This window comes from Saccopteryx leptura, chromosome 2 (assembly GCF_036850995.1).
Source record: "Saccopteryx leptura isolate mSacLep1 chromosome 2, mSacLep1_pri_phased_curated, whole genome shotgun sequence".
NCBI lineage: Eukaryota > Metazoa > Chordata > Mammalia > Chiroptera > Emballonuridae > Saccopteryx > Saccopteryx leptura.
Window position 1 is genome coordinate 368,704,531 of NC_089504.1, and position 13,611 is coordinate 368,718,141.

General features: G+C 41.5%; 1 protein-coding gene across 9 annotated transcripts in view; it reads right to left on the reverse strand.

Annotated features, from left to right (window-relative positions):
• The window catches only part of CDON (cell adhesion associated, oncogene regulated), a 119,900-nt gene that overhangs the window by 40,007 nt on the left and 66,282 nt on the right, over positions 1–13,611 (reverse strand). For 8 of the 9 annotated variants that reach the window (XM_066365161.1, XM_066365162.1, XM_066365160.1 and 5 more), the window contains 4 exons: positions 11,568–11,857; positions 8,846–9,020; positions 6,242–6,370; positions 2,180–2,383 (listed from right to left, as the gene is read on the reverse strand). In XM_066365161.1, coding sequence (XP_066221258.1) covers positions 2,180–2,383; positions 6,242–6,370; positions 8,846–9,020; positions 11,568–11,857 — 798 coding nt within the window. The remainder of the gene's footprint in view (positions 1–2,179; positions 2,384–6,241; positions 6,371–8,845; positions 9,021–11,567; positions 11,858–13,611) is intronic. The other variant, XM_066365166.1, reaches the window with a different exon arrangement.

Sequence of the window (13,611 nt, forward strand, 5' to 3'; positions counted from 1 at the left end):
TGATTAAAAGCAAGGACCTACAACCAAGACTACTCTACCCAGCAAAGCTATCATTTAGAATCAAAGTACAGATGAAGCACTTCAAAGAAAAAAAACTAAAGGAGTTCAGCAATACAAGATCAATATTGTAAGAAATGTTAAAGGGTCTTTTTTAAGAGAATGAAGAAAAAAAGATCAAAAGTATAAATAATAAAGTGGCAATAAATACATACCTATCAACATTTAATTTAATCCTTTGAGTAGTAAGAATGCTCATGTATGTCCTCATGCCTCCTGACCATCCAGAATACGATCATACATGTATGTCTTTAAACTTAGATCTGGAATATGTATGTTCTTCTGTTTTCATAAATTGGTTATCAAACAGACATGATTTTAAGTTAATAAAACTGGAACTAATTTTATTTTTTGAAAAAAACAACTCACTCCTGGGGATCAGAGAGCATGGAAAAAACTCACTACTCAAAGGGTCAAATGTAAATTAATTAAATGCTTTAATCACAAGACATGGTGGCTAAACGGATAACAAAATAAGACCTTTATATATGCTGTCTACAAAAGACTCACTTCAGATCGAAAGACATACATAGACTAAAAGTAAAGAGACGAAAAAGGTATTTCATGAAAAATGGAAACAAAGAAACAAAAATCTGGAATAGCAATACTTATACTGGACAAAATAGACCTTAAAACAAAGGTTATAACAGGAAACAAAGAAGGACCCAGCAATTCCACTTCTGGGCAGTTAGCCAAAGAAACCCCAAGCACTAAATTGCAAATACATGCATATATTCATTGCAGCATTGCAGCATTCATTTACAATAATGAAGATATGAATTTAAATGTCCAGTAAAAAATGAATGGATAAAAGAAGTGGTTCATATATACAGTGGAATATGACTCCTCCATAAAAAAGAATGAAATCTTGTCAACAGAGACAACATGGATGGACCTATAGGATACTGTGCTGAGTGAATTAAGTCAGACAGAGAAAGACAAATATCATGATTTCACTTATCTGTGGAACCTAATAAACAAAATAAACAAATAAGAGGAATAGATACAGACTCACTGATACAGAGAACAATTTGACGTTGCCAGATGGGATGAAGGTTGGGAGGATGAGGGAAAAAGGTGAAGGGATGAAGAACTAAAAATTGGTAGTCATAGAGCAGTCATGGGGATATGAAGTACAGCAGAGGGAATCTAGTCAATAATACTGGAATAAGTACATATGGTGTCAGATGGGTACTAGATTTATCCAGATGATCACTCTGTAAGTTATATAAATGTCGAAGTACTGGGTTGTACACCTGAAATTAACATATTGTCTGTTTACTGTAATTGAAAAATAAAAAGATTATTTTAAAAAGAACCTGCCACTTTCTCCCAACCACACCTACACAATGTTCTTAGGTTCTTATGTTGGCTGTTTAGACAAACAGGGATTTACTACTAAAGTACACTTGAAAGTCCATAAACAAAACTGGTCATGAAACCTAAACAGGTAAAATAAAATGTATCTTTTTTTATGCTTTAATTTTTTTCTGTAGCCTCATGATATTTGGGGGCAGGGACAGTCCTCTGCTGAAATAAAACCTACAGAAAAAAGTGTAAGGTTTTGTATCATTTCCCTAAGACTAAGCACTAAATTATAACTATGCTGAGATGCATCAGCAGATCCAACAACTGCCGTCAAGTAACATGCAAATTTCCTCTTAAAATATTCATTCATACTGAATTACATACACACATAAAGATGTCACCACAACAACACTGTTTCTACTCATTTTCAGTTAAAAATAATCTAAAATCCAGAAATAAAGAATTGGTCAAGTACATTATGGTATATTTATATGGTAGGTACATATGTAGTTATTAAAATTTGAGTTTTTGAAGAATTTTTAATGATATAATATGGGGAAAATGAAGTCACAAAACAAAGTTTATGGCATGATCCTAGTTTGTATTTAAAAAAGGAAAAAGACTAAAGAGAGATATACCCAAATATAAACAATGGTTATCCCTGGATAGGTGGGTTTCAGGTGACTTACTTCTTTATATTTTCAAATTTGTATATGTTTGCATTACTTTAACGATTAAAACTGTATGGTTATTAAAAATATGCATCTAAAGTTAGCATGGATGGTAGAAAACAAAAACATTTGAATATCACTACCTGGCTCTAGACTACGAACTTCCACAGAGAGTTTGGAAGGAGGGATATCTTCAGCTGCAACCAGCCAATCACTAGTCCTCATCCGTTTATATTCAACCTTGAAAGCAGTGATTGGAGAACCCCCGTTGGCCCGAGGGATCCAAGTGACATAGACAGATGTCTCTGATGCAGTGGAGATGGTAGGACGATCAGGGGCCTCTGGAACTAAAAACGGAAACATGCAGTTCAAAACCCCACGGTGTTAAGAGACCAGAATAACTCAATAAACTAAAAGGGATAAGTGCCAAATATCATTTAATTAAAGGTTCTTCAAACTTGGCCAGAGTTAATAATCTGACTAATTTCCTGTCCTCTGTTAAAAGGCAATAAAATAGCCAAATACAGGGGAAAAGGAAGGAAAGTAAAAATAGCCTATGAGTATGATAATTATGACCATGCTAATTTGAATTCATAGCTAAAACAGTGTATATATGTAATTATTACTGGGTGTTTCAAGTCTGATTGTGGTTATAATTTATAGAGAACTTTCAAAATTATGTATAATTTTATTTAAAAGTTTTTTTTATTCATCCAAGCTATATAAAACACATTTAGCAAACTACAGATTATTATATTAGCTGTTAACTATCCTGTCTTAACACACCTCAAGAGAAAAGGACTCTAATCCAGCCTGACCAGGTGGTGGCGCAGTGGATAGAGCGTCGGACTGGGATGCGGAAGGACCCAGGTTCGAGACCTCGAGGTCGCCAGCTTGAGCGCGGGCTCATCTGGCTGTGGCGCAGTGGATAGAGCGTCGGACTGGGATGCGGAAGGACCCAGGTTCGAGACCTCGAGGTCGCCAGCTTGAGCGCGGGCTCATCTGGCTTGAGCAAAGAGCTCACCAGCTTGGACCCAAGGTCGCTGGCTCCAGCAAGGGGTTGCTCGGTCTGCTGAAGGCCCGCGGTCAGGGCACATGTGGGAAAGCAATCAATGAACAACTGAGAAGTCGCAATGCGCAATGAGAAACTGATGATTGATGCTTCTCATCTCTCTCCATTCCTGTCTGTCTGTCCCTGTCTATCTCTGCCTCTGTTAAAAAAAAAAAAAAAAAAAAAAAAGGACTCTAATCCAAAAACAGACACAACCTGTAAACAGATAAAATTTGACTAATGAAATCAATACTTATAATAACGCAGAGAGGAGGCTGCTCAGGATGAAAGCAGAAAGACAGGATATGAAGTCAAAGAAAAGTGCTACAAGAAAGCATGATCCACATGACCATCCCCATGAACCCACAGAAAAAGGGGGTCAGAGAGCTAATGTCCAACAGTTTTCAGTTCGAACTGCCAAGGGGAGGGTATGTCCTAACCCACAGATTAGACAGTCTAGATTCAGTGGCAGGTGGAAACATCAGCCTTTTTTTTTTTTTTTTTTTTTTGCATTTTTCTGAAGCTGGAAACAGGGAGAGACAGTCAGACAGACTCCGGCATGCGCCCGACCGGGATCCACCCGGTACGCCCACCAGGGGCGACGCTCTGCCCACCAGGGGGCGATGCTCTGCCCATCCTGGGCGTCGCCATGTTGCGACCAGAGCCACTCTAGAGCCTCAGGCAGAGGCCACAGAGCCATCCCCAGCGCCCGGGCCATCTTTGCTCCAATGGAGCCTTGGCTGCAGGAGGGGAAGAGAGAGACAGAGAGGAAGGTGCGGCGGAGGGGTGAAGAAGCAAATGGGCGCTTCTCCTGTGTGCCCTGGCCAGGAATCGAACCCGGGTCCTCCGCATGCTAGGCCGACGCTCTACCGCTGAGCCAACCGGCCAGGGCACATCAGCCATTTTAAACCAGGCACCTAACTCTTCTCACTGATCAAACAATTGTATGGTCCTAATTGGCTTCCCACTTCGTTTCTACAAGGAAAGAATGCTGACAGAAACAACCTGGTCTGTATAAGTTACTATACAAATTACATATTGCCACTCATCTGTGAATTTTGTAAAAGTAAGCTAGTCCTCAAGAGAGCAGCTCTCTTCTGAAATGGTAAGAACAAAGTTTCTGGAGCCGCAACAAGAAGGACTCACTCAGGGCCATGGTTGCATTACTTAGCTGAAGTCGCCAAGGAAGCCCTGTCTCTGTCTAGCCTGCACCCCGCTGCTCAATTCCTGTCTCCACACCTCTTCAACCCAGATACAAATACATAATCAAAGTAATGCTGCATATGGTACTTGCATGGAGAAAATGGTGGCATTTTGAAAACCAATTGCTTAATGGATAAAAAGAGGAATATATTCAAAGCAGGAACCTTTGAGTGATACTTACTGTATTCCTTTCAAGTCAGAAAGCAATGGAAATAGAATGAACAGAACTGTTAGCAAATCTCTTTAAATATTACATAACCACACAGCTTCCTTATGTTGCTCATATGGGGTTAAAACTCATCATAGAACGAACACCAGAGTTTGAACAGAAAAAGAAAATTATTAGGGAAAAAAATCTCTACAGAGAAGAATATCTTCAATAGCTAAAAGAAATAGCATGTGACATTAAAGAATAAAAGAAGAAACACTGCATTTGGAGCTAAGAACACCCCTGAGTTTGAATAGCAGGTCTTCTAGTTTCTGGATGATCTCAGGCAAGCTGCATAACAGTCTTGAGTCTCAGTTTCCTATTTTGTAAAACAGATATGCTACCTTGTTCATAGTGTTGGTATGACGAGTAAAAAAATCACTCCTTACGGTTATCTCTGCTTGGATAACTCCACACTCATGACTTCCAGAACTGAATCCATAATCTTCACCTAAAAATTCTTCTTACCTACCTTGATAAATGGGCCCTAGCTGCCCACACCCAAGCCCAAGTCACCATATTTCTCCCTTATTCAATGTAGATTTGATTGCATTGGTCTGTCATCTCTGTCCTCCCTATCCATTCCCACCATCACTATCCTCATTAGTTCACTAGCCTCATCTTTTGCCATTCCTCCTTTTTCCCCTCTTTAAAATGCTTTAGGGTTCTTTACAGCTTTTAGGGAAAGCTTAAAATTTGAAGTACATTATACAAGGCACCCACCGGCTTCCCCCACTCTGGAATCAATTCTCCACAGCAACCAGTCACACTAATAAAGTCTCTAGCCTTGAAATCTCTAAATGAAATAGAACACATCATTCATCTGTCTCTTTGCACAAAGAGCTGCCTTTGCCTAGAACCTCTTTCTCTGTCTCTTCATCCAGCTACAGCCCTGTCTTTGGGGCTTAGGTAAGGGAGGCTCTCTTTCCACCACTTGGCCTCCTCTTTATCGAAAAGGTGATACAGATACTTCTCTTGTGGTAAACTGTTGAATCTCAGACATAATCAATCAAAATCACTGGTATTAGTTAATCTGTCCATATTGCCCACTACGTTGTTACAGTTTAGTTCTCTGTATCCTCTTGTAAACTTCTTACAGGTAAAACTTGCTTTCTCTCTGCTGCCCCAGCACTGAGTACAGTGTCCACCACTGTAACAGTAGAATTGTTATCTGTGACATTTAAATACTAAAAAAAATATTTTGAAGATTTTACTGCTACAATACTAAAAAACCATAAGATTGACAAGATATAGCAATAAAAATGAGTGTGACTTATAATCATTCAATTTAAAAAAACACCCAAGTCTTATGATAAGTACCACCATATATTTTGATAAGTCATCAAAAAATGAAGTTAGGCTTTCAGAGTTCAAAATATAAACTTGGTTTACTTGCCAGGTAAGAGACAGAAAAATCCTTTTTGTGAATTATAAAAACTTAGTGCCAGATGTTTTGAATCTGAGTGTATTATCTTAAATACCAATCATGACACTAGGTTACCAATATCAGAATATTACAGGACATTTAAGAAAATGGTTGAAATAGGACCTAGAACCACATGGTAGGATATAATCTGAATAATAAGCAAATACCCTGTCCCACTCCACCCCCCAACCACATGGTAGGATATAATCTGAATAATAAACAAACACCCTATCCCACTCTGCTTCTCAAATAATCTGAAATAGATCAGTTACAGCTGAAAACAAACAAAAGAGTAACATGAAGAGTCTTCTCTTTACCTCCACTGTGCCTGGAAGAGTCTGTCAGGACCACTCCGAAGTGGTCTGCAGCCTCTGAAACCACGGGGTGCTTCGGAACTCCCACTGGTGGAGAGGACGCCTGAGCGTTTTTTGATGAGGTCATCTTTTCTAGAAAGGTTAAAAAACATATACTGTAACATAAGCTTCTGTGTTTATGTAAAGTAAGAAAAGATACCACGAAATTCAATTGGCACACAGATGTAAATATATGAACTTATCTGTTACAGTGTCTAAATTTAAGACCTACATTGTAAATACTGAGCTACCCTGAGGCATTGTCTTTAAAAATTATCTTTTTTCTAGCACCTCAAAGGGAAAACTAAAATGTGTCTTTCTTCACTGGCTGACTTTACACAAAGAAAATTTACACATAGAAAAAAACTACACACAAAAACATCAAATGACTAGGGTAAATGTTTTCAAACTATTTGTCCATTTTTTCTTTTTATTGTACATACTTAATTCATTATTAAAGAGCTTCTGTTAAGTTTCTTTACAGGAAAACTGTCATGTTAAGTTTTAAAATTTCAAGAGGCAAAATGTGAAATTGGGGGATTCTTTTAAAACTGAAATACATGCTTATTATTCATTATTTATAGGTCAGACTCTATAAACTAAGGACTAAATATAAATGAACTCAAAATACATTTCAAATAAGAAATACTCATTATTTTTCTAGCCAGTCTCAGTAATTAGATGAAAGGATCTTTTTCAAAAGCAAATTAATAATTTTTTCTCTATCATCATACCTCCTCTTATTATTGGACTATAATAAAACACTCTTCCACTCAATCCCCACCTCCACTCACTGAAGTCTTCTTGATCATTTATGGCCAAGCTCTGATAGCATCGTTTACATCAAGCCTACCCTCACAAGCTACCCATAGAAAGAATATACTTTCTCTGTACACCACTGACATTTTCTCTCTAAGTCTTTCCTAGGACTCGTCATATTCTGATCTCTGTCTACACCCTTGCCCTCCTCCTTATCCTGCAGCCAGAACTGTTCCTCAAAACATACAGCAGATTGTGTCATAACTCTGCTCAAAGTCTCGCAATGCTCTCAGTTCACTCAAAGTCAGTGTCAACAAGGTGCTGTGTGATTTGGCCACTGTCACCTCCCTGAGTGATCTCCTCACTTACTTTGCTCCCATCACAGCGGCCCCCTCAGTGTTCCAAGGGTACATCAAGCACACCCCACTCCAGGGCCTCTGCACTTGCTGGTCTCACTTCTGGGATTTTCTTTCCCCAGATAGCCACATGGCTTTCCACATGGCCTTCTTAACGTTCTGCTCTGCTGTCGACTGTTCACTGAAGACTTCTCTGACCACCTGCCTGAACTGTGACAACTGCTACCCCATACACTTCCTATATTCATCCCCTAATTTATTTTTCTTGTAAACATTCACAATTTTCTAATATACTTATAGTTGAAGGATAAGTCTCTCTAAACTAGAATGTAAACTCCATGACAGCAAGGAGTTTGTCTATTTTGTTTATTGCCGGCACATAGAAGGCATTCAGTAAATATTAGCTGAACTGAAATTTTGGTATTTATGCATATGTCTTACCTTTCTTAGCAAAGGAGAAGCTCCATGAGGATGGAGGTTGTCCTGATCACCTATGTCAGGGGTCGGGAACCTTTCTGGCTGAGAGAGCCATGAACGCCACATATTTTAAAATATAATTCCATGAGAGCCATACAACAACCCGTGTACATTATGCATTATCCAAAAAAGTTTGGTGGTGTCCTAGACTCCTAGGACCTAGAGGACAGCTATGATTGGCTCCAGTCACCCGCAACCATGAACATGAGCGGTAGGAAATGAATGGATTATAATACATGAGAATGTTTTATATTTTTAACATTATTATCTTTTTATTAAAGATTTGTCTGCGAGCCAGATGCAGCCATCAAAAGAGCCACATCGGCCCTGGCCGGTTGGCTCAGTGGTAGAGCGTCGGCCTGGCGTGCAGAAGTCCCAGGTTCGATTCCTGGCCAGGGCACACAGGAGAGGCGCCCATCTGCTTCTCCACCCCTCCCCCTCTCCTTCCTCTCTGTCTCTCTCTTCCCCTCCCACAGCCGAGGCTCCATTGGAGCAAAGATGGCCCGGGCGCTGGGGATGGCTCCTTGGCCTCTGCCCCAGGCGCTGGAGTGGCTCTAGTCGCAACAGAGCGACGCCCCAGAGTGGCAGAGCATCGCCCCCTGGTGGGCATGCTGGGTGGATCCCAGTCGGGCACATGGGGGAGTCTGTCTGACTGTCTCTCCCCGTTTCTAGCTTCAGAAAAATACAAAAAAAAAAAAGAGCCACATCTGGCTCGCGAGCCATAGGTTCCCGACCCCTGACCCATGTTCTCCCTGCATCCCCTACCCTAAGGCCTTACATATCAAAAGCTCTCAAAATATTTGTGGAATAATAGGTGTAATGGAGTAACACAACCATCCAATGTGGCCCAAAAAGGTACCATAATAGGCTCATTTAATGAATTTATACATAAGGCTTTCTACTACCCAAAAGAATACTTACTAATAAAGTGACATCAAGACAGCCAGCCACTCCTCTTATGAAACATTATACACACCTTTGCTAGTTCGGAAGGTAAGCATGGCAGGCTGTCCTTCACCTGCTGCATTTCTTGCTACCATCAACACTTCATAGAGACTAGATGGCTCCAGCTCCGTTAAATGGAGCTCATTCTCACTTCCCGGGACTCGAACTGTATGCCAGCTCCCCACTACTCCAACACCATCGTCCAGCTACTCAAGAGAAAATAGGCCATAAAAAAGGCAATAAAGGGTAGAAAAAAGCTTCCATTACTCATATTTAATAAAAACTAGAAGTCATTCAATTCCAGGTGAATTCTGAGAAGTAATATACCACTTTAAATAAAAGAGACACAATAGTTCTTCATTTTAAGGAATTTAAGGAGACCTGCAGCAAGAACTTAGGAATTCTCATCGTAAGTAAAGACTCCTGGCTCTGCTGCTTACCACTAACTTACGGCCTCAAGCCATAATAGCTCCCAAAGTTTGTTCCCTTTACTTGCAATAGAAACAATACTCCTTTCTTACTGAACTGGTGGGAGAATAAATTAGTATATAATAATGTATATTAATGATAATATATAATATACATAATAAATATGATAAATTAGTATATACATTTGTGTATATATGGATTATATATTTCTAGCATTCTTGCTTCATGTGCTGACCCTGTTCAATATGTGCTGGATGAAATAAATTTAAAACAGATCCAATCCATTGTGTCTACATGAAAGAAGCATGGGACATTATATGGAAGTTTTCATGTGGATAAGAAACCAGTGAAATTTCCTTCATCTAGAATCATCAGGTTAGAAAGAGTAATTAGGCCTTGGCTGGTTGGCTCAGCGGTAGAGCATCGACCTGGCATGTGGAAGTCCCATGTTCCATTCCCAGTCAAGGCACACAGGAGAAGCGACCATCTGCTTCTCTCCCTCTCCCCCCTTCTGCCTTCTCTCTCTCTCTCTTTCTCTTCTGCAGCCATGGATCAGTTGGAGCAAGCTGGCCCCAGGCACTGAGGATGACTCCATGGCCTTACCTCAGGCACTAAAATAGCTCAGTTGCTGAGCAACAGAGCAACGGCCCCAAATGGGCAGAGTATAGCCTCAGATGGGCAGAATATTGCCACATAGGGGGCTTGCCGGGTGGATTCTGGTCAGGGCACATGCAGTAGTCTGTCTCTCTGCCTCCCTACTTCTCACTTAATTAAAAAAAAACCCAGTTAATAAACTTTCAAATATCATGATGTTAATTTTTCCGGGTATTTAATATATTATTAAATGATGGATACCAAAATGTCTGGAACAAAAACAATGACTTTTAAATATGAGTTCATCTCTTCCCATTTCATTCACCTGCTACTCTCATTAAACGGAGCAGATTTGTTTCATTTTGCTTTAATACAAGCCTCTGGAGGGAAAATATCTCAAAAATCAACAGAGGTAGGATCAAAGTCTACCGCAATAAATAACCAAACAATGTAAGAGTCTAATACAATTAAGAAAACAACTTAAAATGCAAACAACTGTCAGATTATACCAGAGGACTTTGTTCAATAAGTTATTTTCCTAAGAAAATGCTTTGTTTGGTAAATAAATTGCATATTACTATGATAGAGAGAGGGGAATGACTTTTTAAAAAGTGGTTAATAGACTGCCCTGGCCAGAGAGCTCGGCTGGTTTGAGCATTATCCTGAAGCGCAGATATTGCTGGTTCAATTCCCAGTCAGGGCACATACAGGAACACATCTATGTTCCTGTCCCTCCCCCCTTCATTCTTCTCTCACTAAAGTCAATAAATAAAAAATTTTTAAGTGGTTAAAAAAGCTTTATACCCAGGGGGTTAAAGTGGTTGATAAAAAATATTGAGAAGTTATTACAGGGGTCAGGAAACTTTTTTGGCTGAGAGAGCCATGAACGCCACATATTTTAAAATGTAATTTTGTGAGAGCCATACAATGACCCATGTACGTTACGCATTATCCAATAAAAATTTGGTGTTGTCACCTGACCAGGCAGTGGTGCAGTCAATAGAGCATCGAACTGGGATGCTGAGGACCCAGGTTTGAGGCCCCGAGGTCGCCAGCTTGAGTGTAGGCTTATCTGGTTTGAGCAAAAGCTCACCAGCTTGGATCCAAGGTCGCTGGCTCGAGCAAGGGGTTACTTGGTCTGCTGAAGGCCCGCAACCAAGGCACATATGAGAAAGCAATCAATGAACAACTAAGCTGTTGCAATGCGCAACGAAAAACTAATGATTGATGCTTCTCATCTCTCCGTTCCTGTCTGTCTGTCCCTGTCTATCCCTCTCTCTGACTCTGTCTCTGTAAAAAAAAAAAAATTGGTGTTGTTCCAGAGGACAGCTGTGATTGGCTCCAGCCACCTGCAACCATGAACATGGGTGGTAGGAAATGAATGGATTGTAATACATGAGAATGTTTTATATTTTTAACATTATTATTTTTTTTATTAAATATTTGTCTGCGAGCCAGATGCAGCCATCAAAAGAGCCACATCTGGCTCACGAGCCATAGGTTCCCAACCCCTGAGTTACTGGGTTCTCAGAATCCCAATTGGGAGAAAATTGTTTATACATCATTCTTACACTTTTATAAGCTGGTAAATCTAGCTTGAATATTTCTCCCAAATTCACCCTCCTGGAACATCTTGTTTTCTTTCCTGACACTCCCCCAAAGTAAAAGATAGTGTCTATGCTATATGCACAGTATTATGGTGTGACAAAAGATGATAACTAAGACATTACCTTTCGATACTTCACAAAATAGGCATTGATGGGCAGCCCGCCATCCTTCCCCGCCCTCCAGGCCAGGGTGTAGGTGTCTGGCGTGTGGGTCTGGGGAGGGCTCAGGATGATGGGCGCATCTGGGACTGAGGTACCACTAGCGTTTTTCTCTGATGGTGATTCCACCGCACTGGAATGTTCCTTCACTGGAAATGAGCTCAACAATCCAGTTTTTAAACCATCTCTTTTATCATTCTGAGTGGCATCAGAAGATGTGACTATTCCTGCTTTTGTATTTGTTTCAAAAGGAACTGCAGGAAAAGGTAGGTGGGGAGAGAGAGAAAGAAAGAGGAGAAAGCTTAAAGAAATGTATTATTTCAGTATCTTCTATAAGTCATCTAACTCCTACCCACTAATTCAATCTCAGTCCTAGAAGTTAAAGTGGGTAACATTTCAATGTATAATTCATGGAAACAACGATCTCTTATTCATGAAGGAGCAAATTAATTGTGTGAACAATCTGGCCCTGGCCGGTTGGCTCAGCGGTAGAGCGTCGGCCTGGCGTGCGGGGGACCTGGGTTCGATTCCCGGCCAGGGCACACAGAGAAGCGCCCATTTGCTTCTCCACCCCTCTGCCGCGCTTTCCTCTCTGTCTCTCTCTTCCCCTCCCGCAGCCAAGGCTCCATTGGAGCAAAGATGGCCCGGGCGCTGGGGATGGCTCCTTGGCCTCTGCCCCAGGCGCTAGAGTGGCTCTGGTCGCGGCAGAGCGATGCCCCGGAGGGGCAGACATCGTCCCCTGGTGGGCAGAGCGTTGCCCCTGGTGGGCGTGCCGGGTGGATCCCAGTCGGGCGCATGCGGGAATCTGTCTGACTGTCTCTCCCCGTTTCCAGCTTCAGAAAAATACAAAAAAAAACCAAAAAAACAATCAGTTATATGACTCAGTTTAGTGGTTTAGAAGATGCTATTTCCTTCTTGCTCTACACTAGCATTCCCTTCCCCTCTTTTAAAAAAACAATTTGCTAGCTTAACCTCAGGTTTTAAGTGGAAAACATGGAGCTTTAATTCTAGTTGGTAAATGAAACACAAGGAGCTGCATTACCTTGGGGACAAGGAAATGGTCAGATGTTAGTGTATGGCCTACTGGGTAGCTAGTCTCCAAAGATACCTTTCATTCTTCACACCCCTGGGCAGTTCCCTCCCAGCTGAATGCGGACAGTCCTTGTGACTGGCTTTAACCAACGGGAGAGACAAGTGAGGCTGTGTCCTCCCAGGCATGAGCGTTAAGGCCTGGCACCTCTAGTTTTGTGCTGCCACATAGAGATGTCCAAGCCAGCCCTGTGGCAAGACTAACTACATGGAGAAAGACAGACAGAAAAGTTGGGGATGGTTCCGCCTCTCATGAAGGTGCCACTCATGTGAGTGAAGCCACTTTGAATGTCCCAGCCCTGGTACCCTCTGATTACAATGGTGCAAGAGACTGTTAGTAAGGCCAGCAGCATCTGGGTTCCCACGAAACTGTCAGAGATGACAAAGGGGCTGCTGTTCTGAGTCATGAATCTTTGGGGGAAGTTAGTCAGCAACAGATAACGAACATACCTATTGCACACATGGAAAACAATCTACATTCAAGAAGAGGGAAGGGCCTGACCAGGCGGTGGTGCAGTGAATAGAGCGTCGGACTGGGAGGCGGAGAACCCAAGTTCGAGACCCCGAGGTCGCCAGCTTGAGTGCAGGCTCATCTGGTTTGAGCAAAAGCTCACCAGCTTGGACCCAAGGTCGCTGGCTCGAGCAAGGGGTTACTTGGTCTGCTGAAGGCCCACGGTCAAGGCACATGTGAGAAAGCAATCAATGAACAACTAAGGTGTCAAAACAAAAAACTGATCATCGATGCTTCTCATCTCTCTCCGTTCCTGTCTATCTGTCCCTATCTACCCCTCTCTCTGACTCAATCTCTGTCCCTGTATTTGAAAAAAAAAAGGGGGGGGGGGGGAGGCTGACCAGGCAGTGGTGCAGTGGATAGAGCATCGACCTGGGATACTGAGGAACCAGGTTTGAAAACCTGAGG